Source organism: Pyrus communis, chromosome 9, assembly GCF_963583255.1.
Source record: "Pyrus communis chromosome 9, drPyrComm1.1, whole genome shotgun sequence".
NCBI lineage: Eukaryota > Viridiplantae > Streptophyta > Magnoliopsida > Rosales > Rosaceae > Pyrus > Pyrus communis.
Window position 1 is genome coordinate 1,550,432 of NC_084811.1, and position 27,103 is coordinate 1,577,534.

General features: G+C 36.7%; 6 protein-coding genes across 8 annotated transcripts; 3 read left to right on the forward strand and 3 right to left on the reverse strand.

Moving 5' to 3' along the window:
• Positions 1-252: 252 nt before the first annotated feature.
• On the reverse strand, positions 253-3,065 carry LOC137744867 (PITH domain-containing protein At3g04780-like). Its single transcript, XM_068484676.1, has 8 exons — positions 2,908-3,065; positions 2,574-2,660; positions 2,020-2,143; positions 1,079-1,127; positions 934-991; positions 768-814; positions 599-676; positions 253-449 (listed from the first exon to the last, which is right to left on the reverse strand). Exons 1-8 carry the CDS (start codon positions 2,944-2,946, stop codon positions 398-400), a joined length of 534 nt encoding a protein of 177 aa, XP_068340777.1. The 5' UTR covers positions 2,947-3,065; the 3' UTR covers positions 253-397.
• A 1,167-nt stretch (positions 3,066-4,232) lies between these two features.
• On the forward strand, positions 4,233-5,376 carry LOC137745623 (probable ribose-5-phosphate isomerase 3, chloroplastic). Its single transcript, XM_068485606.1, has one exon. It carries the CDS (start codon positions 4,363-4,365, stop codon positions 5,200-5,202), a length of 840 nt encoding a protein of 279 aa, XP_068341707.1. The 5' UTR covers positions 4,233-4,362; the 3' UTR covers positions 5,203-5,376.
• A 1,115-nt stretch (positions 5,377-6,491) lies between these two features.
• On the reverse strand, positions 6,492-8,272 carry LOC137744135 (uncharacterized). Its single transcript, XM_068484001.1, has 6 exons — positions 8,102-8,272; positions 7,789-7,941; positions 7,604-7,684; positions 7,370-7,501; positions 7,042-7,128; positions 6,492-6,810 (listed from the first exon to the last, which is right to left on the reverse strand). Exons 1-6 carry the CDS (start codon positions 8,205-8,207, stop codon positions 6,734-6,736), a joined length of 636 nt encoding a protein of 211 aa, XP_068340102.1. The 5' UTR covers positions 8,208-8,272; the 3' UTR covers positions 6,492-6,733.
• Positions 8,273-14,224: 5,952 nt separating this feature from the next.
• LOC137745430 (uncharacterized) lies at positions 14,225-15,354 on the forward strand. The gene is made up of 2 exons (XM_068485395.1): positions 14,225-14,400; positions 15,225-15,354. Exons 1-2 carry the CDS (start codon positions 14,225-14,227, stop codon positions 15,352-15,354), a joined length of 306 nt encoding a protein of 101 aa, XP_068341496.1.
• Positions 15,355-16,210: 856 nt separating this feature from the next.
• LOC137745431 (protein IQ-DOMAIN 19-like) lies at positions 16,211-17,977 on the forward strand. The gene is made up of 4 exons (XM_068485396.1): positions 16,211-16,543; positions 16,782-17,042; positions 17,271-17,858; positions 17,957-17,977. The coding sequence occupies exons 1-4, from the start codon at positions 16,211-16,213 to the stop codon at positions 17,975-17,977; spliced, it is 1,203 nt and encodes a 400-aa protein (XP_068341497.1).
• Positions 17,978-18,294: 317 nt separating this feature from the next.
• On the reverse strand, positions 18,295-23,590 carry LOC137745355 (serine/threonine-protein kinase Nek3-like). Of its 3 annotated transcripts, XM_068485301.1 has the most exons (16): positions 23,323-23,590; positions 22,399-22,509; positions 22,188-22,254; positions 21,910-21,975; positions 21,698-21,744; positions 21,551-21,596; positions 21,341-21,421; positions 21,191-21,233; positions 21,060-21,109; positions 20,896-20,977; positions 20,756-20,805; positions 20,521-20,594; positions 20,214-20,265; positions 19,587-19,815; positions 19,360-19,514; positions 18,295-19,198 (listed from the first exon to the last, which is right to left on the reverse strand). In XM_068485301.1, exons 2-16 carry the CDS (start codon positions 22,482-22,484, stop codon positions 18,506-18,508), a joined length of 1,821 nt encoding a protein of 606 aa, XP_068341402.1. In that variant the 5' UTR covers positions 22,485-22,509; positions 23,323-23,590; the 3' UTR covers positions 18,295-18,505. The 3 variants fall into 3 exon arrangements, with proteins under 3 accessions (XP_068341402.1, XP_068341401.1, XP_068341400.1); XM_068485300.1 differs by having other exon boundaries at positions 18,295-19,174; positions 19,360-19,815; XM_068485299.1 differs by having other exon boundaries at positions 19,360-19,815.
• Positions 23,591-27,103: the final 3,513 nt, after the last annotated feature.

Sequence of the window (27,103 nt, forward strand, 5' to 3'; positions counted from 1 at the left end):
ACACACTCTCTCTGTTCCTTTGTCGGTTAAGATAGACTGGACACGTGAACCAAAAACCTACAGATGGTATGAGACTAGGACTCAAGGCAAGAGGAGTATAGGAAGAATGAGGTAAACTGAAAATTAGACTAGTAGAAAAGATATACTTCGTGGGATAAAACTTGGTTGTTGCACTTGGCATGCCATTGATTTTAACAAAAATTCGCACATGTGAAAATTGACGAGAGCGAGGGAGATAAGAGAATTCCGGCGAAAAATCCCAACAGAAAATAGATTATAATCTTAAATTTAATATGCAACATTAACCAAATAGGGTTGCTAGATGATCACAATGGTTTGTGAATTTAGATGATCCAATCTGTTCATTCTTGTTCTTCTACTACTTCTCTCACTTTCTTCAGTGTCCGTCCTCAATTTTCTTCAAGCCCTTCATGTCTGTCGTTTCCACTCTGCATAACACAACGAATAAATCATCAGATACACACGGCATGTACTATACGTAGATACTGTTATCGAAATGGAAATTCCGTCATGCCAGATGCACAAATCAACAGATTGTAGACCGCGTGATGTGATAAGAGGAATAATAGAAACTTACGTCGTTCCACAAAGAACAATCTTTTGAACTTTTGTGACTTCCAAGCCGCATTGATTGTCCTCGATAAAAACAGTCAAGCTGAAACAAATAAAATGACTTTCTATTGAATCGGATTGACTAAGAGCAAATAAACTAGTGTATGAACAGAAAATAGGTTTAAGTAAGATACCTGCGAACATTTTGAAACTTGACATACTTCAAAACAACTGGTTTTCCCTGTAACGTATAAAAATGACATCAAATATAAAGCAGAACTCTTCCAAATATGCGTCGCTGAATTGCCTTCACCAATCAACAGAATCGTATAGCAGATGTTGTAGTTACAGAGTCCTTACCTTTAGATTATCAGGGGATAAATCAATGGTGTCACTTGCTGGGTAGTCATTGACATTGCTGCAATAATCAATAAGAAATGCATTTATCAGTTAAAGTAAATGTATTTATCGACGATTAATGACTGTAATTGTCCCAAAATAATACCTGAATCCCATGTGCTCCTTGTTTGAAAAAAGTTTCACGGTCTTAGGACCTAAATATCATCATATCGTTAGAACAAAATCAAACATCATCTCATAAATTGTTTGAGTAGAAAAAAATTTCAGGATAAAACATATTTATGATAATTACAATTTGGTTAACTAAGAGGCCAAGTAAAGACTAAAATGAAAAGAAAAATGAAAAAAACATAGACGAAGCAAAAATGGTATAAAAGCAAAGATGCCAGGAAAATCATCCTTCTCAGGGGAAAATTACTGTAAAATGAACTCATTTTTCCCTGTCTTGTAATATAACTTTGAACAATGCCAACATTGAGAAAACATTCATCTGTCCAATGGTTTTCCAGTAAAGAAGAAAACTTCGTGCGATAGCCATTACGATATATCCATTATCAACTTTCGTGTTCACTCAATAAGTAGTGGCTGCTAAGGCAGATGTTTTTAAAATACAATCACCCTTTTTATGGATTACAATCACCAAATGAGAAAAAACGTGATCCTTTTGGATTTGGTTTGAGATCCGTAGCTTCTTAAATCCCCATGGTTACAAAATAATCAACAGTTTCATTGTCCTTAGTCGGCATGCCAACAACTTTGATCTGTTTGAAAACCTCTATTTGATCTATAAACCATAAAAGAGTGAATATGACTAGATCAAATACACAGTTCCTGTGAGCCCTAAATAGAATGTGTAGGGACGGCTTCACTGTTATATGATTTTATAACGAAAGATAGAAGCAACTACCAAGAAAATCAAAGAAATGTACCATAGATAGTGAAAATAAATAACAACTTAAAGAACGATCGCCTATGCATTTGGATCAAAGCATATCAGTGTATTCAAGCATAGCACTATGAATTTAGCAAGCATGGCCACATGCAGCTGAACTGTATCTATTAATAAACATAAACATTCGATGTTACCTTCGTCTTCAGGCCCTTTGATGACGACAGAGTGCAGTTTAACGACTTGAAGAAAAGGTATGTAAATCAAAAGCTGCTCATCCGCATCGCTCTCCAGATTCAAACCATCATCTTCTCTATAACCCTAATAGTTAGTCAACAAGAGCAAGTAACTTTAACTCCATTACCCGATCCAAAACATGTTCAAGAACTGATCGAGCCTTACATCATAAAAACACAAAAATCGAAACCCCACATTACCATCATAAATCTTTCCCAGTATTTAAACAAAACCCCATCAAATTAACATCCAAGAAACAACTATTACAATAACAAAATAACTAATCTACAAGTAAAATAAAGGGAGCTTTAATGAAAAGCTCCTGATACTGTTCATTTTAACGAAAAACCACATTTTTACACTTAAAAAGTCAATCCTACTACTATTCACTTTATCTTTTATTTTGTCTTTCTCATTAAAACTCAAAGTTTTCAAGTATTTTTCATTAGTTTTCCTTAAAATTAAAAGTTTAAAACAGTAAAAGCCCAAGCCGAATGCAAAATTATAAAAATACCTGCTTGAGAGCGTTAGCAACAGAGTGAGAAGTGCTTTGGTTGAGGCATTCAACACCAGACCAATCTATGAAGTCCAATAAATCAACCTGCCACAAAAACAAAATTGAATGTCAGAAAGTCAGCACCTTTAAACGCAGTGTCGTACTGCAGGCCGGAATTTGAAATTCTCTGCGCCGGGAGAGGAATTGGGTGACCCAAAAACTGGGTTTTGATCTTGGGAGAAACCCAGATGCCAGATTCAAACTTTTTCCCACCAATTTCCGCGTGTTGTTTTGGTTTTAGTGACGAAAACAGAAGAGGAAAAGGGAAATCGGGACGTGGGTCTTTGCTTACTTGGCTTTTTTGGTTTGCACTGGCTGATTCCGCAGACATGGCTGACAAGATTAAGAATTTGAGTTGGATTTTGGAGGACGGAAACGAGAGAGATGGAGTTTGGAGGACGAAAGCTATATATTGGTCTAGTTGAAGAATCCGAAGCCGAAGAGAGGAAGGAATATGGTGGGTAGTAGCGTGGAAACGGCACCGTATAAGAGGTTACTTTTACATTTTTCTATAAAATAAAGGGAACTTAAATGAAAATCTGTTGGTCTGTTCATTTTAACGAAAAAATCATATTTTTATATTAAAAAAATAAATCTTGGTACTATTTAATTTACCATTTATTTTATCTTTATCGTTAAAATTCAAAGTTTTCAAGCCATTTTCATTAGCTTTCTTTAAAATAAATTATTTAGTTATTTTTTAGTAGGTAGATTTGATCTAAATCACTTATTGAACTCATAATTACATGTGAATTTTTTTTAATATATACGGTATTTTCTACACTAAGGAGGATTGGCCTAATCCAATATGAACCAAACGTATTAATTTCGTTTGAATCTGCAGTTATTGATACTCGAATCTAACACCTTTCACGTCCAGAAGAATCTTCTTGTTTATGTGTAGAGTAATGTCACCCGATTATATTATTAAGTGGCAGGTAAATACGCCTTGCAGTGGAGAAGACACAAACTACCGCACCATATGACTGTTCAATCGTCAATATAAAATACTCTACTCCATATATTTTGATCTCTTTCAACCAGCTTCTTCCAATCTCACCTTCTCAGTTTGGTGCCCATCCTACTTTCTTGTGTTTGGTGTTCGTATAAAGATGTTCGGACTAAAGAATTTCTCTAAGTCAGATATTTTCTTCTTTTCCAAAACGGTTTATGTTGAGATGAAACATGTTTTTAGCAATGCAAATCTTTTAGTTGACATTGGTTTTCCCATATGCTTTTGGTAAAAAGGGTTCTATTTGATTTGTTACACAAATTTGATGCAAAATAAATAAATTTCCTTGTGACTATTTTTTCTTGCTATCTAGTTGGTGAGTACAAATTGAAACTCTAATGAAAGTTAAAAGATTAATTTTTGTAAATAATCTAGAACTAGTGAGTGGTCTGAAAAATAATCAATAAAAATTAACTGTAAGAAATTGAACGATGAAAACTTTTTAAAAATAAAACTAGGCTGAATTATCGAAGACACACCCGTAATTCTCACCAAAAACCTCTTATCTCAACCAAACCAAAAAATAGCAAACCACCAACCACCCACCCATAAAAGGTCACATTTTTTATATCCAAAGCTTATACCTTTGAAAATACAAAAAAAAACCAGAGCTCACAAGAAAGCAGAGGAAACAAACAAACAAAAAACAGAGGAAGCAAAACCAACCTCTTATTTCCTCTCTCCAATTAATTCTACTTCTTCTATCTTCCTCCTCCTCCACTCTCCACCTCTCCAATGGCTTCCTCCCTATCCCTCCTCTCCCCCCACAATGCCTCCACCGCCACCCACCTTATCCTGCGCACCCCCAAATCCCCTAACATGCGCTCTTCCTACCGACCCATGTCCGTCAAAGCGCGCACAGTCCCCGCGCTCACTCAAGATGACCTCAAGAAGCTCGCCGCCGACAAGGCCGTCGAGTACGTCAAATCCGGAATGGTGCTGGGCCTCGGCACCGGCTCCACTGCCGCCTTCGTGGTCTCCAAGCTTGGTGAGCTCCTCAAATCCGGCGATTTGAAGGACATTATTGGAGTCCCGACTTCCAAGCGCACGGAGGACCAAGCTCGCCAGTTGGGTATTCCCCTTTCGGTGCTCGACGATCACCCGAAGATCGATTTGGCGATCGACGGCGCGGATGAGGTCGACCCAAATCTTGATTTGGTCAAAGGGCGCGGCGGAGCTCTGCTGAGGGAGAAGATGGTGGAGGCGGCGTCGGAGAAGTTTGTGGTAGTGGCGGACGAGACGAAGCTGGTGACGGGGCTCGGCGGAAGCGGGCTGGCAATGCCGGTGGAGGTGGTGCAGTTCTGCTGGAAATACAACTTGGTGAGGCTTCAGGAGCTGTTTAAGGAAGAAGGGGTGGAGGCGAAATTGAGGGTCGACGGCGACGGGAAGCCGTATGTGACTGATAACTTCAACTACATTGTGGATTTGTACTTCCAGACTCCGATCAAAGACGGACCGGCGGCAGGGAAGGAGATTTTGAAATTCGAAGGTGTTGTGGAACATGGGTTGTTCTTGGACATGGCGACGGCGGTGATCATTGCCGGCACGGATGGAGTGGATGTGAAGAGCAAGTGATTGGCTTTTTGGATATTTCCGGTGGCGGTGAGTGTTGAACCTCCATTTGTACTCTGTTTTTTTCATATTTTTTGGTAGGGTTTTGTACTTGCTGCTTGTTCTTCAGTATTTCACTGTGAAATTTAGTTCCTTTGGTGTAACTTTTAATTCGCGATATGGGGAATTAGTCGAAAATCCTGCATTCCATGCTCTTCTTGTTGGTTGAGCATCGATCAGTAGTATACTAACAATACTAAGGAATGATGGAAGTGTAAATTGTGAAATAATGTGAAGTGTTACCTTCGTGCTTCTCCGATTTTCGGTCACTAGATTCTTAGCTCACTATATCGCCTTATTGAGTTGTTGGCAGTCTTGTTTCTGGATATTTTTAGGAGAGTGAACTGAGAACTGACAACCATAACCATACTTTTCTTGAGGCTTTCGAGCGTCAAGTGTTTCCTACTTTTCAACTCGTCATCCAGAATAGCTAAGATTTCGACAACGTTTTCTCTTGACTTTGAACTGATATTTTTAAGTGATCACTACCTTCTGAGATTAGAGGATCAAGCTCGGTAGCTTTTGTGATCACTGTGACTTGCAAATGAACTGAGTATCGATCAGTGAACAACTTATGCTAGTTAATGGCTCTCTTGTATGCTGTATGATGCATGTGGCTGTCTCTTTGCAATGGCATGTTAAAGTTAGCAACTTTATGGAGTAAACCGCTCAACGGTGTACTGGTGTTCAATGCTTGGATTACTATGTGATATCGGTTAATCTCTTGGTTCATCAGTCTGTAAACTTCTCCATTTTATGGTGAGTAAGCTTATGTGAATAGTCCTTAGTGTCTGCAAAAACGGCTGTGTTACAAATGAACCGATTCCTATTCAAGCCTAAATCATACAGAACGTGTAATATGGTTTCGGTTGCAACCTGAGTAGCGTATTTATAACTTGATCATGTTTTCGGTTTGTCTTCTTTTTCTGTTGATGGCATGTGTTCTTCTAATTGTCTGGTGAGAGAAGGTTTGATTAACGTGTTAGTTTTTCCGTTGTATTGGAAGTGTTCTAATGAAAATTTGATCTGCGTATGACTTAGTTGTCTTCATTTCTTATGCCGATTGCATCATTTCTATAAATTGTTTCACGAGGGTGGGTTTTATCGACTTGTAAAATCTTTTCCGTTGTATTGGAAGTATTTTCTGATGAGAAGTTGATTTGCTTATGACGTCGATAAATCTATATCTACCCAGTGTATGTTACTGTGTGCAGCTTAGAAAGCCATAAGATACTTGTAGAAAATCTGCTCTGTCGATGATCGATGATCCGTAAGAGGTATGTACACATAAAAATCTGTATACAAGTGCAATGTATGACAGTCGTGGGGCTATGACTGCGTCGATTTATTTACACAAACTGACTTTATACAAATTGATGAACTGGTGAAACATCGAAGCGATGTTACAACAACAAAACGAACCTGAAGTTTATGAAACCAAAGGATGATCAAACGAACAAATGTAATTCACAATTGTGTAACCGGACTTTCGATTCTACTTCGTCAGAATCATACCCACGGACACCGTCAGTATGGCCATCAACTGGAACTTTCCGGGCAAGAACAATGTAGCTGGAAATCGAGAGGATAAGAGGAAGAAAAAAAACGTCAATATATTGTGTGGATTTTAGGCTATATTTTCACAACTATGTGATGCCTATGTAAACTTTCGAAACCTCAAGCCCCTCGACCTAGTCTTAATCCTTATTTTCGAGCAATTTAATTAGAAAACTAATCTAAAAACGATATGGTTATCGAACGACGTTTTACTTAGTTGGCCTTTAGATTGATAGACAATCTCACCTTGACTGTTGTCATTCCCAGAGCCAGTGGGGGAATTTGAGTTTGCAACCTTAATTCCTAGACTCGCGCAGTCGGGTTGAAGCGTGCCTGAAATATTACAAAAAAATTAAAGGAAAACTAAAGTTTTAACGAAAAATGACAAATAAAGGTGTAATGAATAGTACCAGGAAAAGGTAAAAATGTGGTTTTTTTGTTAAAAGTGAACAGTACCGAGAGTGTTTTATTAAACTCCGAAAAATTAAAGCTCCCATTACTTTCTCCAGCTTCTTGAAAGTATGTTAATTATGTTGTAAACCAGAATTAAAACAAGTTTAGTTAGTGTTCTTACATTCATTGTAGCAGGGAAATGCTGTGACGTTGAGAAGATTAGAGGAGCCGGATTTGCATTCACAGATGGGTGCGTAATTGTACGTGCTGTTCCTTACGCAGTTACCTTCTCCGCAGTAAGACCAGTAACAAGCTGTTTAACCACCGAAAATTCGAGTTATTAGTAAAAGGAACCAAAGTGATTAACTATGTTAATTTATGGATGAGATAATTGAGCTGGTTTAGTGGTAATTACGGTCAAAGGCAGATAAATTGTGAGGGACTTCTTTCTTAGGAACTGAAGGTGGAGCTGGCTGGCAGTTGTAGTCCAGCGTACCTGCGAAAACACGAAAATTAGAACCGATCCTAAGCCATGACATCTTGCAAAACGGAATCTTGCTCCTCAAGTTTTTGTTCGAGAGGGAGAGAGTTGGAGCTTACAGTTGGGGATGACACAGGGGAGAAACTTCAGATCATCGTCCCCATCAAACGTTCGCTTCCAGTTCGCTTCGCACTCGCAGGTGAAACCTAATGGTTCGTTCATGTCGAATTTGCATGCTCCCCTTCCACACTCAACTTGTTTACATATTTCAGCTGCAACAAGAAGAACATGTGTAAGAAGAAAGAAACCAGTTGATATAAAAGAACAATAATATGTCACTCGTAAACATCTTCTCTTTGTTTGTCAAGCCTATAGTGAGTTACAGACAGAGTTCGAAAGGATGTGTTTTCGGAGAGAAAATGAAGTTCTCACCGGCAATAGTAGGAGCTAAGTTATCCGGCCAGTCCAAGGTGAAAGCAGCCATGGGCACCGCTACCAGAAGCACATATAAAACGGTCATGGAGTTAGAGAAAGCCATTTGTATCTGGTTTTGAGAGAGAGGGAGGGAGGTATTCTGTGAAGGTTGTTTCTAATGAAGTTAGGCTCTCTCTTTATATATATATATATATATATATATATATGAAGCCTTTAAATGAAGGGATTTTCATTTTTCTATAAAAATTAGGTAGGGTTCACACGACATCGAATTTTAACGATCAAAATCGTCTATTTTTTCAAGTTTCACCTCATAGATCATCCTTGCAAAATCAGAAATATTTAAAACATTTAATTGGGTTCAAAGAAATTAACAAATACTTTGTTATATAAGAAATAATGAAATTTTATCTTGATAATTAAATAGGCAAATAGTTTCGGATTGAATTGAATTTTTAAAAAGATAATCTATAAATCGAGATTTACAAAATAAATGATTTGGATTGTTGAAGTTCGATGTGAAGTGGATGTGGGACCCATTTCACATCGAATTATACAGACCCTTTTATGCAAAGGGATCCCCATTTTTTTTTTCAAAAAATGTGGGTTGGTGTGGAGCTCACTTCACATCAAACTTAATATTTTTGATCTGACTAATATTTTGTAAAGATGATGTATGAGGTGCAACTTGAGAAATAAACGGTTCAGATCATTAAAGTTTGATGTAGTGTAAACTGAATTAACATGTGATTAAGATTGAAGATTAAGAAGGTATCAAAGCGGTGGAGAAAGTTCTGGTGGCTGCCCAATTCTGTCCCCCGAAAGAAGGTTCCGTAATTTGAAAAAAAAAAACGTGAAGAGGGTGGTTGTTAATTTGTTATTGTGCAACGTGTAATTGCCAATTATTCTCATTAAAATATTCTTCATAAAATCGAATTTCTTTGGGTCCACTAGGGTTTGCCAAAGTCAACATATGCTACCAGAACAAAGAAACATTGAGGTTTTAACCTTCAAATCCTACTATTTAACAACAACAAAACAAAACCATATAGATTTGGTAATTATGAGCCATTGATACAAGTAAACGTGCATCGGTTTTTAAAGTCATTAGGCTTTGTCACTAAATACTACGGTTTAGTGATGTTTATTTTTATTCGTAAGTGAGAGGTCTTAGGTTAGATTTTCGTTAAAAGCAAATTTGAACCATATTATTATGGTTAACCCATTGTAAGTTTAGTTCAGTAAGAGGTCGTAGATACTATTGTTTGTTAAAAAAAAAAAAAGACTAAGCTTTGATAGATGGTGGTGTTTTCTTAAAGTTGTTCAAATAAGTTTTTTTTAGTCATTGACAACGTTATAAAGATTAAAGTACCTACGGTTTAGTCCAAATAAGTCAAGTTCTTTCGGTACTTGACTATACCTATAGAGATAGGAGCCCTTGGCGTTCATCGATCTCTTGAAAATGCTAAACCAAAACTTAATGACTAAAAAGCCAAGAAGTTACCAAAAAAACGATATTGAAAAAAAATGTATCTTTTGCTAAAAGTAATATTAAGTAAAGCATTTGCAAATTCCAACATATTGGTAGTACAATTCAACGGAAATGGATCTCTTTCGATCAAAAAAAGACTTCTTGTATCACAAAAAATACAAGAATCCATTATTTGAATGAAATAAAAGCTATGGGATGGAGATAGAAATGGATCGTTTTATCCACGATCGGATTATATTTATTTGATACACTGTTGTCAATATGAATGTTGAGAAAAGAATACAAAAGAAAAAACAATTTATAAATATAACTAACTATTCCAATTTCAATCAATTAGACAATTAGAATTCTAAGAAAAAATAAGGAAAAAAAAAAAAAAAAAAAAAAAACTAAGGACTTGGGATTCCTTTAGTCAAGTTCATCAAATCCACTAATCCGGCCGAATGAAATTTAATTCAATGGTTAAAGTTATTATAATTTTCAAAATAACATCTTGTTTGTAGTCATTTGATCAAATTTCAATAGTTCGAATAAGCAAACTTGATAAACTTGATGAAAGAAATCCAGAGAATACTCCTTTCCCAATTCAACAATGTCGTGCAAAATTCAAAACGGGAAGTTGTAATTCTAGAAGAGTGACACGATGGGGGCAGAAGCTTTGAGCGTCCACAAAGTCAACATTTCTCCTTAATTAAGCCGTCTAATAAATTCTTAATCAAACAACGACCACAAAAGAGGAAGCATTTTTCAAAGGATAATCAATTCAGTCACCATTATACGTGGCCCACTAAAACTTTAACACCTGTCAAAAAAATTCCTCCCAAACTTCTACTATCTTCGTAACCAAACATTATCCATCTTCCATCTTCACAACCAAACACTGTCATCGTCTCTCCCTTCTTGCCTATGCGCAGAAACTCCCCCTCCTTCCTCCCTCTTCGCCGGTGAGACCAACCATGAACCATCAATTCCTCACTTCTCCGGCGAGTCCACCCCATACCTCTTTCTTCTCAGGGGAGCCCAACCCCCATCCCTTCTCTTCTTTTGTGAGACCGCCCCCAATCTCTTACTTTTCCGGCGACCCCAACTCCACCTATCTCTTCTCCGACGACCTGGACTACCCCAGCCCCTCTGTTCGCCGGAGAACCCACCGCAAACCCTCTCTTCGACGGCGGCCCCCCTTCATTCCTCTTTGCCGGTCAGATTCTATTGGTTAGATATGGGTGTTACGAAGGAAGGTCAACGGCGGCGAGATATAGGGATGGGTTGGTTGGGTCGACGAGGAAGGCGTCAGATTAGAGGAGGTACTGGCATTGGGTCGGTGGGGTTGACGTCGACAGATATGCCATGGCCGTTTGGAAGGGGAGGAAGAAGGATGATGTTTGGTACTAGGTTTAAGGGGAGTGACGGATGTTTGGTTAGCAAGATAGGATGGTAATATTCTCATAGTACAGGTGTTAAAATGTTAGTGGGCCATATAAGATAGTCAGTAAATTAGCTACTCTTAAGTACTCAAGTATTGTCCTTTTCCAAATGTTTAAGCCAAAACAAAAAGAAGATGCCAACTACAGAGAGAATTTTTATTATTAAAGTGAATTAGTGAGTTCGAAACTATTATAATAATTTAGAAAATATAAGAGTTCGAACTCGAGATGCATGGATAAAACTCAACATTTTATCTACTAAAATATTATACTACATTTATACTTTCCATGGAAGAAAAAAAATGGAAAAGATGACTCAAAGAAAATCATATTAATATGTTGGTTTTCTCATAATTGGAAAATTTTGCAATCACAAAAATAAAGCAGGATTTTCTACCGTCATATTCTCATCATCTTCTCTCTCATTCTCTGCCCTCTCCTCCTCTTATACTTTATTTTTATCTTATTTTCTTTAAAAAAATCAATATAAAATTTAATATATCTTAATCCTAATAATTTAAATAGGAAAAAAGAGAATAGCAGAGGAATTAAGAAGAGCGAGAACTCTTCTCCCACAAAAATAAAAGTGTGCTGCAAGTTAAAAACATGTTAGAGGATTAGGTTTCGAATGTTGTCGTCTTGACGTCTCCGTTGGATATTCTTCCTTTCTCTTTTATTCTTTATATTTTATGATTGGTTCTCTTTTTTATTTGGGGTGGTTGAATATGAAATAACTAAATTAATATAATTGAGTTTATTTAAAACCATAGTCCATATTTATTAAATCTTTTCGAAAAAAATAGTTCAATGATGTTAACAAGAAGAGAAATGTTAAGAACACTCTCACGTGAGATTTTCTATGAACTTTGTGCTACTTTATAATTTTTACGTAATATTTTATAATATTTGTACAATAATTGACACGTTAAATTGTATGACACAATATTTTATAACACTTGCACAATAATTGATATTAAACTATGAAATGACAGAGAGTCCTACTTTTATACAGTCCCTTTAGCATTTCGCTTAACAAGAATATAGAAGAAAACAATGAGAAGAAGATGAAATCAGAAGTCAAACACACCATTTTATAAACCAAACCATATATTTAATTTTTTGCTCATTAGTGGAGTTTAGGTTTATGATTTCAATAAGCATGAGATTATGCTAATTAATTGAACCGCATGTTCTCAACAACTAAAGAGATTCTTGTGTGGAGCTGGTGATGTATTTTTTTTATATCTACGATGAGAGATGAATATACAAAACGATAGATCCAGTTATTCATAATCTCTCTCTCACATACGAAAGCTATTTTGTTAGTTTATTAATATGCATTTAATTAATTTAGACCAACTTAATGCAGTTATTTCAATCATTTTAAATACATTTCCTAACGAGTGTTAACTTTCTTTCTTTCAATTCGAGAATATAAAGCTTAGTTAAGTTATACAACTAATTTGCTATGAAACTATTTTGGATCAAATTAATGTAGCCCGTTCGAAAGTACTTTAGTTCATGAGAACTTTTAGTAGAAGTGCTTTGAAAGAAAAAGTTGGAACTGTACTTGGTTTTACAAAAAAACATTTATAAAACGAATAAGAATTTTTTAAATTTATTGTCAAACATATTTATAAGCGCTTTTAGCAATTTTAGAACCACTCGCAAGTATACCTATTAATCAAGGGATTAATCTTTAAGAAACAAAAACTTCATTTTTCAGTTTTGTGCTCGACCCACTTTTGGGCCCATATGTGAGGCCTACTTGGAGAAGATCATCATACCTAAGCAGGCCAAGCCCAACTTTAACCCACCCAAATTCTAACCCGTAATCCAACACCCGTCTATCATTTCTCATCGTTCGCTTAAACCTTCGAACCCTTTTCTTCCCATCTCTCTCCTCCTCTCTCACTCTTCGGTCTGGAGAGATTTTTTAGTGTAATTGGTAAATAAGATGATACACCACGTGTTATTATATAAATAGTGAGATATGTGTATTAAAAAGTTAATAACTTAAAAAATAAAATTTTTCACCACTTATATAAAAACATATAGTATACCATTCATATTTCCATCATAATAAAAAATTGATCCTCAGTCCGTTGCTATTCTGCTGATTTAATGATCCTCAGTCCGTTGCTATTCTGCTGATTTAATCAAGCTAACAGGTACGTATCTCTCTCCTTTTCTTCCTATATTGGATAAAATAATAATAATAATAATTAATAATAGTTTGAATGGATTAAAGATTTGGTTCTGATGGTTGAAAGTTCAAATCTTTTTTATTTTCTGATTCATTTCCTGTAATTTGATTACGGATTGTTTTATTTCACTTTTATTTTATACTTAAAATATATATAATTAAATCATCAATTACAAAATAGAATGACATATATATTATGAAGTATTGAAACATAATGAAAATATGGGGAACAAACATATAATTTGTGTTCATTTTAGTATTCAATAAGTTTTTTACAATTTATTAAAAAAATAATAATGCAAAATGATAGTTATTTATTTTCTGTCTAAGTGAATTGGAACCTAGGCGGGGCGTCTAGGCGTGTCTGGACGGGCTAGGCGGGCACCTCAGAAGGTCTAGGCGTCTTTTCTAAATTTTCAAACGCCTAGGCAGTAATAGGGACGGTGACCACTCACCTAGCGCCTAAATGGCGCTAGCGTGGGGATTTTTAGAACAGAATTTGTAGAAATAATCCTTCGAACATAACTCATTTTGACAAAATTCTGACGAAGTTGACGAAAATGACCATAACTATACGTTTTTATGAGTTGAGGGACCAATGATAACAATTTTTTGATTAAAAGACTATTACTCTAATTTGATTAAAGTTAAGGGATTGCTCTTAAACATGTGACGTCTTTCATTGAGTCTTCTTCAAGCCTAAACCCTAAACCCTAAACCCTAAACCCTAAACCCTAAAACCCTAAACCCTAAAACCCTAAAACCCTAAACCCTAAACCCTAGAGATGCTCTGTAAGTGGGACGGCAAAGGGTAAATCAAAGACAAAAACTGCAGGGCCACTAAAGCGGTCAAAGATAACTGTAAAAAGCGGAACCGCAGCCCCTGCCGCTAAAGGTGGAGGAGGTCACATAAGTCCGGCGGAAAAGTTGTATGATTCATGCTTAAATGCCCCCACGCCTGTTAGGTGGTTACCACTGGTACAAAGAAAACGTCAATAATGCCAGAGAAGATGGGACTTATTAGCATAGAGCGACAGCGTGAGATTGAGATGCTGAAGAAAGACGAGGGAAAATTGGGCATCCCAGAAAAACCAACAGTTATTGGAACTCCTGGTTTGGATTTGGTATCACTAGGTTTGGTTGATGTGGAGATTGAGATCTTACTCCGTTCCCAGTAAACCGGTTCATGGAAACTCTGACTCCTCCAATTGAAGGTTATATTGAGCGAGTGAAGGAATCTGCAAGAAAGAGCAGTGCGAAGGAGAAGCTCAGATAATTGAAGGTTGATCTTTTTCTTTCGGCTCCTAGCATTTTACTTCCCTGCTAAATTCGTATTTCCACTTTGCGGATGATACTTTTTTAAGAAAACTAATGAAAAAAGTTTGAAAACTTTGAATCTTAACGATAAGGATAAAATAAAAGGTAAAATAAATAGTATCATGATTGACTTTTTAGTGTAAAAATGTAATTTTTTGTTAAAATGAACAGTACCAGAAGCTTTTCGTTAAAGTTTCCTAATTTCTTTCAGGAGATTTGGTTAATAGGTTGTGAATCTAGCTTTGAAATAGTTTACCTCTCGCGTGCACCAAAACAATCTGCGTTTTTTAAATAAACTTGAGACCTGGCCTCTAGAAAGAAAGGCATGCAGCATTCACTAGGTTCCATGCCTCTGCTCGCTTAGTTTTGCCGGTTCTCAATTTTTTTTTCTTGTTTGATATGATTTCATGTTTCTTATGCAGACGGAGTTATGCTTGCGAGGTAGGAGATCTTTTGTTATCGGACCACTAGCGTTTACTGAATTCAGAAGAGAGCTAATATTTGTGTTCATGAAGTCAGCGTGTTGACGACGAAGCGATGAAAATTAGATCTACTGCTTCTGTTCTGGTTATTAGCAATAATCTGTTTGAATGCTTTCGGCAATTCAATGTCGGATGAGTTTAGTATTTTGACCGAAATTGTTGAGTTTTACATAGTTGCATGGTTTCATGATCTATACAGAACGTATGAGAAACTTTCTGGGCAAGTTCCAAGTCTTTCAAGATTTGTGGAAGGTGTTATGTCAGCAATCCCTGACCCCCTAAAGAAATGCTGCATTGGCCGGTCCGGAAAGCAGTCAATGACGGCCTAATGGGGTATAAGGCTCGTTTGAGACTGCTTTTGTAACACTTATACTCATAAGCGTTTGTACACAAAGTGCTTTCATTAAAAACATGTAACTTGGAAGTCCTTGAAGAAGCATTCGACAAGTAGAAAACAAGAAACAAAATTATACACAAATTCATTGGGAGAGAAAAAACCGTGTAGTTATCACTTTCTAAAGTTCTAAATTTGGAAGTTTATAAAAAGGTGATTAGTTGGGTCACTCATCATTGTGACCAGTAACACGAAGAGGTAAGAGGTATGGGCCCTGGAGGATTGACAGGGCGAATTGCTAGTTTTCGTATACGAGATATCCACCATAGTTATTATGGACACATTTGCCCCATTGACACGTCTAAAGGAATCAACGTTGGACTTAATAGATCCTTAGCAATTCATGTGAAGATTGGTTATTATGAGTCTCTAGAAAGTCCGTTTTATGAAATTTTTAAGAGATAAAAAAGATGCTTTATTTATCACCAAGTAAAAAGGAAATTAGGGATTAATAAGTCCATTGATGCCTTGATTTGATGCAGCTTCCTCCTAAAATTCTAAGCAGTTTATTTATTTATTTATTTTCACTTTAAATACCATATGAGGGTGACAAATGGCTTTCTAAGAGCAACCTCTGCAGGCCGAAGTGATTAAATAATCAGCACAAAGATGACCATGCCAGAAAAGCACTTTGAGAAAAAGCCATGCAGATCATATTTTAGTTACGCAAGTAAGATCATCGTACATATATGTATGCATATGTGTGTGTGTAACTATGTTTATACTCCTCTATATAAAGTGTAACTATGTAGTTTTCCTGTGGTGCTATAAACTTTTAGTGACAGTTGAAGATGGGAAAGGCAAGCAGATGGATTATAAATTTCTTGGTCGGAAAGCAAGAGAAAAAGATTAACGATGTTCCGAAAACTAACGTTTCGAATGAGTTTTTGCTTACCATTTCTGCCAGGGCGGAGGTGAAGCATCCGGGGACGCCGAAAGTGAAGAGAAGGTGGAGCTTTGGGAAGTTGGCAGGCAAAGAGGCATCCCACATGTTTACAAAATCTGTTGATTCAATTGACATCACTAAGTTGCCACTCAAGGCTCAGAAGAATCGTGCAGTGACACCAAGAGATGTCGAAAACGCTGCAGCTACAAGGATTCAAGCTGCCTTCCGTTCGCATTTGGTACGAATTTCCATCCAAAACATTGTGTCATGTTCACTAATCTATAACTGGTTAGTTTCAGGATCGTTCCTAACCCGATTCCAAATAATTTAGTAAACAACTTTTAATGGGAATCCCGGATTCTGACTCCTCGTGAATTCAATTCATCTTCGCCTAATTACAGATTAGTAAACATGTCATAAGATTTTGAACTCGAAATCTATCTATTTTCGTAGTCATATCGCTTCTGTTGTTGTAGGCAAGGAAGGCTTTACATGCCTTGAAGGGTTTGGTGAAGTTGCAAGCACTGATAAGAGGTCACATTGTGAGGAAACAAACAACTGCTACGTTAATTCAGATGCAGGCGTTGATGGCTATCCAGGTTAGAGCGCGGATTAAGCGAATTCAGATGGCGGAAGAAGCACGGCTAGCTAATAAAAAGCAGTTGATCATTCAAAGAGGCCACCCTCAGGACAATGGAGTTCATAGGGCAAGTCTCCTCCAATCTGAAATGTTTCCTGTTCGTGCTATCTGTGCTAGTTTTTGCTTAGATTAATCTCAGCTTACGAAACCCAAGTGAATATTGCATCATAAACCCAATTGAGCTTGATAAATCACTCGGGTTTCGAAAGCTGAGCTCCTCAAGAAAGCATTTTCCGATCAACCGAACATGTAGTGATTAATAACACACAATCCAGCTCAGGTCCCTAAAATGTACCAAGCTTACAATGTGGTCTTGTTTATGCAGAACTCAATAGATTTGAACCCGAATGATGTTCAACGAGTTGCAAAAAGCACGAGTGGACACCTTAATCATTCACAAGGTGCAGGGAGGTTTGAACATGGCCATTCAAAAATCTATTCTGATCGTCTTTCCATCTCAAACAGGCATCACTACGAGGATTTCTCTTTTGCAACAGCAAATAGTCCCTGGAATTATCCTTCTGCATCCAAACCAAAACCAACAAGACACCCCTTCACTCATCAAGACCAAGATTACACAGATGATGAGAACTCTGCATTCAAGCCAAATTACATGACCAACACGAAATCTTCAAAGGCGAAAGCTAGGTCACAGAGTGAACCAAAGCAAAGGCCTGAAGCAAGCTTGAAGAATAGAAGCAAGCAAACAGAAGTGGATGCCACACTTGTTGCCATGGACTATCAAGTGCTGAAACGTTCATCCACAGAGTTTAAACCCGATGGTCAGAAAAACCAGGATCCCTGGTTTGTTAAGCTCTACAGATCAAGAAGATTGTTCGAGGACAACAAGCATGCCTCCGGTAGCCCGAGTACTGTCCATTCCTACTATCATGAATCTCTTGCTGCGTATGAGGTAAAACTTTAGCTTAACGAACTGAGTTCTGCAGGTTTTTATTGTTGATTTCTGCCTTTTTCGTATCTGTCTAATTTCGTCGACCATTTGATTTGCAGCCCCATGTGAACTTGTACTAACAGAAAGGGATGCTGAAGAGCTCTTCCAGACCTATATAGAGCTTGCAGAGTCCTACACATCAATGTATATTAAAATGCAAACGCCAAACGTTTTATGCGGCTCAAGTCCACCCGCTAAAATCTGATAGATTCTTCAACGCACATTGATGTACTCTAGAATTTTCGTAGCATGCATTTTCATTACTCAGAAAGAACTTTCCTATGAAAGATACTAATAACTAATTGTACTTGTTCATGAAGTTCAGTGCCAATTTCAAATACCATCTTTTGAAAAATTTTGAACCATTTCTTGAGAGAGAGAGAGAGAGAGAGAGAGAGAGAGAGAGAGAGAGAGATTCTATTAAGACACCGCAGTTATACAAACTAAGTTGAATTCATGGTGATAATCAATTCCTTTTCTGAGATCATAACCTGCAAAATTAGGATCTACCTAGGAGCCTAATTCCTCTTGAGAAGAATGAAAACCGAAAACTCGTGACTACCAAAACTAATCGAGTTGGAAATAAATATAATACATGTTGCAACCGCTCATTGTAATTGATCATCCTGGTCGACATTATTTTGCTTGATGCTTTTAGTCAACCAAATTGCAGTTTCCCTAGGAGAGACCTTCCCTGGCCCAAAAGGCTTCAGCAACACCCCAAGCTCGTCATATCGTTCGTTCTGGAGCAATCTTGCACTGAATTCGAGCAGCCCTTCTAAAGCTTCGGCCCTTTGCTGGAATGATGAGGTGTCAAAATGCTGGCGGCGCGTGTTTGATGAGGTCCGGCTTGATGCTCCAGCAGTTGCGTTTTGATCCGAACATTCATCGCTTTGATTGTCTGGTGCAGCTTTGAACATGCCAGGTTCAATTCCCTTCCATGCACCTGTGAAACTAAGTTTGCGAGAGGCTCTGTCGCTTATCTGAACGGTGCATTTGTCCTTCATCGTTGAACGGTCACCAGAGTGGGGGGAACCAGACGAACCTTGCACTGAGGGCGATGAGTTTCTATGGATAGGCAGAAACTGTTCTTCGTATAATTGTTCTTCATACGAGGCTAATGGGAATTCAGCTATCCTGTCAATTCGAGGGGAATTGACAGAAACGTCGGGAGATTTAATACAGTGAAGAACACCAACATTGGGCCAGAAAGGGGACCGTTGAGTTGCAGCTCTTGTTAATGGCAATGATGCTCTGCGAGTTGTACTCACTGTCTTCTGCGGAGCGCGTGAAACAGGAAGCTGGAAAGATGAATTTTATAAACTTAAACTTATAGATTAGCAAACACTAGCCGTTTAGAAACTAAAATATTATGCAAAAGTACGGCTAGTGCTTTTATGCAGCTATAGTTTGTTTGAGATAAACTTGCACTTTTGGTTTGAGAGAGTGAGAGAGATCTTACCGATGCACGATTCTTTGGCTCCATAAATCTCTTGGGAGTGGCAGAAGCTTTTGCTGGAGTAACTCGACTGTTAATGATATTTGAAGTTTTGGAAGCAATTGGCTGCTTGCGTATGGCTGCTTTTCTATAGGCGCCAGTGCCACCAACAGAATGTCCTGCCAATTCTCGATTCAGATATTTTGGCCTGCCATGCATTTCTTGGGTAGAGCTTACAGAATCTTGCTCACCTCCAGATATACTAGGATTTAAAGTCCTATCATTGCTGAATGTATGCCGCTTGTCCTGGTAACGGCGAGTGGAGAAAGGAACTGCTTCTGGCTCTGAAAACCTTGTCTTCTTCAAGTAACCAGTATCAGGCCAGTTGACCGCTAAAGTTCCATGTCTGGGGTTATTGAGTTTGAGATGAACCTTTTGAACATGAGGCTGAAGGACTGGGTGAGCAAGCAGCTCAGCAGCCTGCCACAACAGAAAACACTTCAAGTGAGATGAAACGTTTGAAAGATGTGAATTGTCACAATTCTGAGGAATCTGATTCTAAAGGAATATTGTGCTTTCATGAAGATTATAAGAAACCAAAGTCATACCAGGCAACAATGAATTGACAATGTGTATTCAACAGGTATTGGGTACAGTGCATTTGAGTTCATAAGCGGAAATTACAAAATGATTGTCAGTAAAATAAAACCAGACTGCACCAGCTTGTGGCACATCTTAACAAGGTGCATTGGACATTGCACCGAAGAGAGATTTTGCACAACGAATCCATAAGCAACTTTGTAAATCTGTCATGTTTGACTATTATCCTAGTATGTCTATCCGTAGACGCATTTACACTAGAGAAGAATTATACGTACACTTGGCCTGAGTTCTGGGTTTTTCCGAAGCATGCTTTTAATAAGGCTTCGGCTGAAAAAAGAAATACAGAAAGTGATTAGAAACAATATTTACTATGAAAGGTAACTTAATCACATCCAACTAGAAACACGAGGTAACAGAAAATCAGGTTATTAAAGCATCTGTTTGTTTGGTTACTTGAACATCCTTACACAATTCCAAATGTCGCGGAAATTTATGATGATCATACAAAGTAAGGAAGGGCGCTAAACATGCAATCAACGTTGAATAGCCACAAAGAATCAAACAAAATAAATAAGGACTCACAATGCACCAGTGTACTTTGTGGGAAGGGGAGCCACTATGGACCTGTTAATTTTGTTAATCAGTGCTTGTATATCCTGTTAAAGAAACAGCAAATAAATACGTAAAAAAAAAAATAACATGCGAAAGAAAAAGGAAACAATTTATAAATGCGGAGGAACATAAAACATTTTCTTAAACAAGAAGCAGATTGAGGAAACACAAACAACAGAAACAGATTATGAGTTACAAAACTTACAAACGCTTTAAATGCAGCCCTATGAGAAGTCATTTCATAGATACAGCATCCTGGACGAAATATGTTTAGTACAATACATATTGCAACTAGAAAAGAAAAATAATCAACAATGAAAAAATTCGCACACACTCGGTGCTTACCCAAAGACCAAATATCTGATTTTGAACCATAAGGTATATCAGCAAGAAGCTCAGGACACATATAGCTAGGAGTTCCGACAACCTGGGTCAGAGATAATGATTCTTACTATAGATCTTCAAGATGTTGTGAATATGAACTTCAGAAGAGAACCACAGTTTCTTACCGAAGAGGCAAGATCATCTGAAGTCAACATTTTGGCAAGTCCAAAGTCACCTGCTCCAACGTTCATCAATTGTTGTCAGAAAAATTACACTCCGCTTATGGAGAACTATAGAAGAATATAGGATCACTTACCAAGGCGTATGTCTTGATCTTTTGTCAAGAATATATTAGAACACTGAAACAATCAAGGATCACTATTAATACAAATTAGCTTCGGGGAATTTGAAAGGACATAGCAACATACATCTTTTCAACGTGCACAGGAGGATAAATGTCACTAACCTTGACATCGCGATGAAGAATATGATTCCTGTGCAAGTAGTCTAGCGCCATCAGAAGTTGGACAAGCCACTTACAGAGCTTCTGAAAAAGTTAATTCCCATATTAGATGATAGGAGCCGAAAAAAGCGACTCTGCAAGGAATGTCTTTTAAGAAAAAAAATTCTGCAGGAGGAAACAAAGTGAAGAAGAAGAATTAAAACAAATTCAAACCTCTTCGGGGAAAAGAAGACCATTGGCCTTTTTTATAGCTTCAGCCCTGTACCGCACAGATACACAGAATAAGTGGCCTGGCCGACAATATGCAAGCCTTTAAGTCAAAGCAAAAATATCAAAGTTTCAGCACGATACAAAACTTACATGTCCCCTCCTGCGCAATAACCAATGATAATGCACACATAGCAACCCTGAAAACAAGGAGTATGAACCAAGTTTAGGCCATCGCAACTCGCTAGGCTACCATAACTCCAAAGTATCCACCCGGGAATTAATAAAATTACACTAGATACAGAGAAAAGGAAAAGTGCACCACTGAGCACAATTACACTAGAAACAGTTGCGGGCAAATGTACCTTTTCCACCCAAGAATCTTTGTACTCCACAATAAATGGATTTTTGAACTTGGAAATGAGCTCCATCTACACAAACAAGGAAAGTTGTAAATCTGGAGGTATCCAATATATATAATAAAGCCTGCAGCATACTCCATCATTTCTTTTCTTTCTATGTTTTCTTTAGTAAAGTCGTGTAGAAGATGAATGAGATATATTGTATATGGAAGATTATCAATTGAGGTCGAAAAGAAATGGAAGATTATCAGCACACTAAAACATCAAAAAAGTATACTAACCTCCTGATGTGCAGATCTCCGCGATCTATCAGTCTGGCGAGCAAGACGAATCTTTTTCAACACGTACCTTTATATATCAAAGATTCAAAGTTAAGAGCAACTCTCAAAATTTGGATAACATTGTCATGAGGAATAGTTGAACAGTGCATGTTCCCATGAAAGTAACCATGGATACAGGGAAAGAAAAAGGAAAAGTAAATTCCAGTCTTACTTCTTCTTTTCATGCTTATGCCTGACAAGAAGCGCAGAACCGAAAGCCCCTTTACCGATTTGCTCAAGAACTTCATATTGCTCCATGTTGTAGACTCAAAACTTATCTTCACTGAATGAAGAACAAAATGGTTTTAATCTCATATACATTTACAATAGCTAAAACAATTCTATTCGATTCTTGGAATGTACTTTAACACGAATTCAACGTAGCAACTCAGCATCAAGGGAAAGCTACACCATATGTGTAGCAGTCACTCAAGACTTGCATCGCTCGGAAAAATCGCATTTCTTTTTTTTTTTTTTCTTGCTTGAGAAATAAACTAAGTAAATCCAAAACAAAAACAATACTACATTTATCACTCAAGCAAATTGATAAACCCTTGAAAGCAAAATGTGACCAAACCATAGTTACCCTATTAACTACTTACAACACAAAATTCAAGTCAGACAATCCCAAATTCTGTTTCTTTTTAGATGAAAGCCCGGTTCTTTATTGTAGAAAATCGAATGCGGTATAAAGCAGATGAAATTACATAAACATTTTAGCAAACAGATGCACAAAAATTTGAACTTTGTGTCCAAATTATCGAATTAGCTCAGCCAAATGGTCAATTTTAGGCTCAAACCAGATCCCAATAGTAAGAAAAACCATGAATTGCACATTATATTTTCTCTTGCTTTCCCACACTTTCTCAGCAATCAAACAATGTAATATACACAGTAAAAACTAAGTACAGAGAGAGAGAGAGAGAGAAAAACTGAGTCAAAAGGAATAAAAAGTAATCAAATTGCTTCTAAGAAAATGGAAAATGCAACTCAAAACTAAAAACCCAAGTCAAAATTTGAACTTTAATGTCAAAGAAAAAGAAAAGTCAGAGAATTTAAGCTAGAGAGAGAAAGAGGATAGGGAGATTTGGAAGACCTCAATGTAGAGTGAGTGAGTTGGATCGAAGAGATCACAATGCAGGTGAGGGAGGAGACATTTTGGCTGGCGGCAGGGGAGAATGAGCTGAAAACGACGTCGTCACTGGACCAGTAGAGCAGGGAGCAGAAAAGCAAGAAGAAGAAGAAGAAGAAGCTGCAGAGGAAGTTGCAGTAGTTCTTTCCCCCATTCGCCCATTTGGGTTTTTACTCTCGTCTTCCCAATAGACAAACTGTCAAGTTCTTAAGAATTAAGAGAGAGAGAGAGAGAGAGAGAGAGACTACATTGCTAAATTGCTATCTAATAAAATAATAAGCAAATTAATCAGAGTTAGAGAAACTCAGAGGGATGAAAAAAATTTCAGTGTGCCGGATACAGAACTCAATTAATAAGTGTTATAATACATTGTTTTATTACGTTTAAAGTATTTGTGTTTCTGGTATATTGAAAATTTTATTTCAAGAGAGACAAAGAGAGATTTATGAGATTAAGTGTTAAACAAGACAATTAATATATGGCTCGTTTGAATGTGCTTTTAAAATGACTGAAAGCGTTTTTAGAGAAAATGTTTTGGAGTTTCAAAAGCATTTGAAATGTTTTCTGTAAGAAGCACCTGTTATATGCTTTTTTTAGGAATCACTTTTTCATAATTTACTTGTATTTTTACTAAAAATTGGTTTCACAAATATTTGTACTAAAAACACTTTCAGTCATTTTAAAAACACATTCAAACGAGCTCATAATTAAATTAATATAATTTTAAAGTCTCATTTGTTTAGTATTGTGAAAAGGAGAGAAGTGAAGTAAACCCTGCAGGCTGCACTCTACATGGCACGAGGAGGAGGAGACACCGACAAACAAAAGAGGACCGGGTGTGGGTCCGAGGGGAGGCTGGGAAGCTGGGAGGATGAACATGGCCCCCACCCATTTTGTCACGGCTTTATTGAATCTTTTCGGACTTTGCAGACTTTTCTTTACTTTTTTAATTTTTATTATTAAGAAAATCGAGATATTATTATCTGTTTTTTTTCGAGACGTGAGTTATCGAGATATTATTATCTGTTTTTTTCGAGATGTGAGTTGGGACATTCTTTCTTATAGGTTTTGTAAATATGAGTTGAGTCAATTAGTCAAGAAATTGTTATTTGTTTGTTTGAGATGTGAGTTGGGACATTTTGTGTTATAGGTTTTGTAAATGTTAGTGAGTCAATTAGTTGAGAGATTGTTATATGTTATTTTGAGATGTGAGTTAGGACACTCTTTCTCATAGGTCGGAGTAGTGTACAATATTGTTTTGTCAAAAATAAATTTAACTAATATTCAAAGAATAATGTTCAACTCCTTATCTTGAATAAGACATGTTTTATCACTCGCATATGTATGTATTACAAGTAACGGTTACAAGAATGGCGGGAAATGAGGATACATTAACTTTTGTGAGGGACGTTAGGATACAAAATAAATTTAACTGATATTCAAAGAATAATGTTCAACTCCTTTATCTTGAATAAGACATGTTTTGCCACTTCACAGTTTAACGTTAATTTCAACAATTTTATAAAATATTGTGCAAAAAAATTGAGTGACAGAAAATTCATAAAGAGTCACACTTTATTCTTCAATTTCTGATAAAACAATCACTTAGCAAATAAACTTATCCATAATCATTACCAATTATCCATACTCATAAATCAACATCAACTTATTTCTAGGCGTTGTTAACGCAATCACGAGCAAACTCTCATGTGAATCACTTATTGCAGGTTTCTTTCTGTTGGAAATTTTGCAAATTGGATGGCATTCGGACTTTACAAAACCATCTTATCAAACATCATACCATAACATAATTAGACGACTTTTTTGAAGAACAACTTATATGAAACAAGTATACTATTACACGATGTAATGATTCATAATATAATGTTATGCATAATATTAGATTATTAAACCAAAATATAACGGCGACTGTAAACTCGTTTTATATATATCATTTTCCTTTTTAATTGAAAAAAATTATTAAGAGGAAAAATTATGCAAAAAGAAGTGAAAATAATCATTTTAGGGTTTTTAAGATGTAATTGGAGCATTGGTTGCTCAACTTTAGCTCAATTGGAGTTTTAATCATGAATTAAAAATTCGTGAGTATTAATCCCTTAACTTATTATAATGCGGAATAAGGATCCTTTGACTAGCTATGTTATAACTTTCATTCAAAATAAAGGGTTTATAGGGATAAAAATGGATAGAAATTCTAACAGAATTAACCAAAATGATCATTGATGTACATTATAACAAGTTCAGGAATCAATATTCATGAATTTTTAGTTCTTGAACGGTTCATGATGAACCAAGGCTACAGTTAGAATTCAGAGATTGTTACTCCAATTTTCTCTTTTTTTAATATTTATTATATGTTTTTGTGGGGGATGAAAGAACCAATAGGATTGTTTCCGGATTCTTTTGGTGAGAATTCTGAAGATCCGTAAATTGTGTTTGTTCATCGTACATTTTGCGTTTAGTTTTTGTCAGATTTTTTTTGTATTTAATTTTAAATAAAAATATTTAAAATAATTTATAACCGTACAACATACAATGAACATATAAAATTTACAGATCTTCATAATCCTCATAAAAAGAATATAGTGAGGATCCAGCAAGGATCCGGATTCATGCAAGAAGACCGACTAAGAGAAGGAGCGTGGGGGTCCCGCAGCATCTCTCGTCGCCCAATCGATCCGCACCAATCACGAAGCTTACCATTCGGCCGCTGGTATTCCCCAAATGACCAAACTACCCCTCAAAATTTTCAACCTCCGGTAGACGTGCTGCGAGCACGTTCATGAATTGACTTGTATAATAAATAATTCCGGTAACTTTGGGATCCAACGTCGTCGTTAGGTTTGATTGATCTTGAGTTCTTTGACTCATGTTCATCCACGCACCAACATTTTATTTATTTTTTATTTTTTATTTTTTATTTTTTTTAGTGGTTTTGACATATATGACGACACGCCAATATATGATTAGATGCAAATTTATTGAATTAAGATATCATCACGATTATTTGTGCGACTTTGTTTAGAGTGGATTTTATCTCAAAGAAATGAGAGATCTTGTATGTGTTTGCCAATTAATTTTATAGTGGAATCCTAACTTTATTCATAAATATCATAGCATGTTGTCTCATATGTGAAGCTCAATGGTCACACGTGCTCCACGTCACTAGATTTGTGTTGTCTACATGCTTGAAAATTTGCCAAACATGAGTGGACGTGTTGAGAGTGAATCTCACATATCTATTGTTACAATCCTCATCATGCTAAGCCCTCTTTCTTCATGTCAATTGATTTGTGTTGTCCACGTGCTAAGCTTAAAAATTCGTCAAATGTGAGAGGACAGTGAATCCCACACATCTCATGTCATCCTGCTAAGCGCCCCCCCCCCCCCTTTTCCTCCTCTTCTCCTTACTGTACATAGACAAAATGTAAGACCAGTGTCAACAGTTCATCACATAAGAAAAGACTCGCTGAGTCGAGATCACTAACCAATACTAATCTAATACTAATTGTACAGCTTAAGCATCGGATTTTGTTTGAAATTTATGTATTTGTTTTAAAAAGTAATTGACGAGGTGATATTTTGAGATCACTAACTAATACTAATCTAATACTAATAGTACAATTTAAATAATAGTTACTCCAACATTTGTTGTCTGCCTGCCTTCTTTCGATCTGCAATTCTGCATTCAAGGTTTTTAATAAACCAGACACGTTAGCTAGGG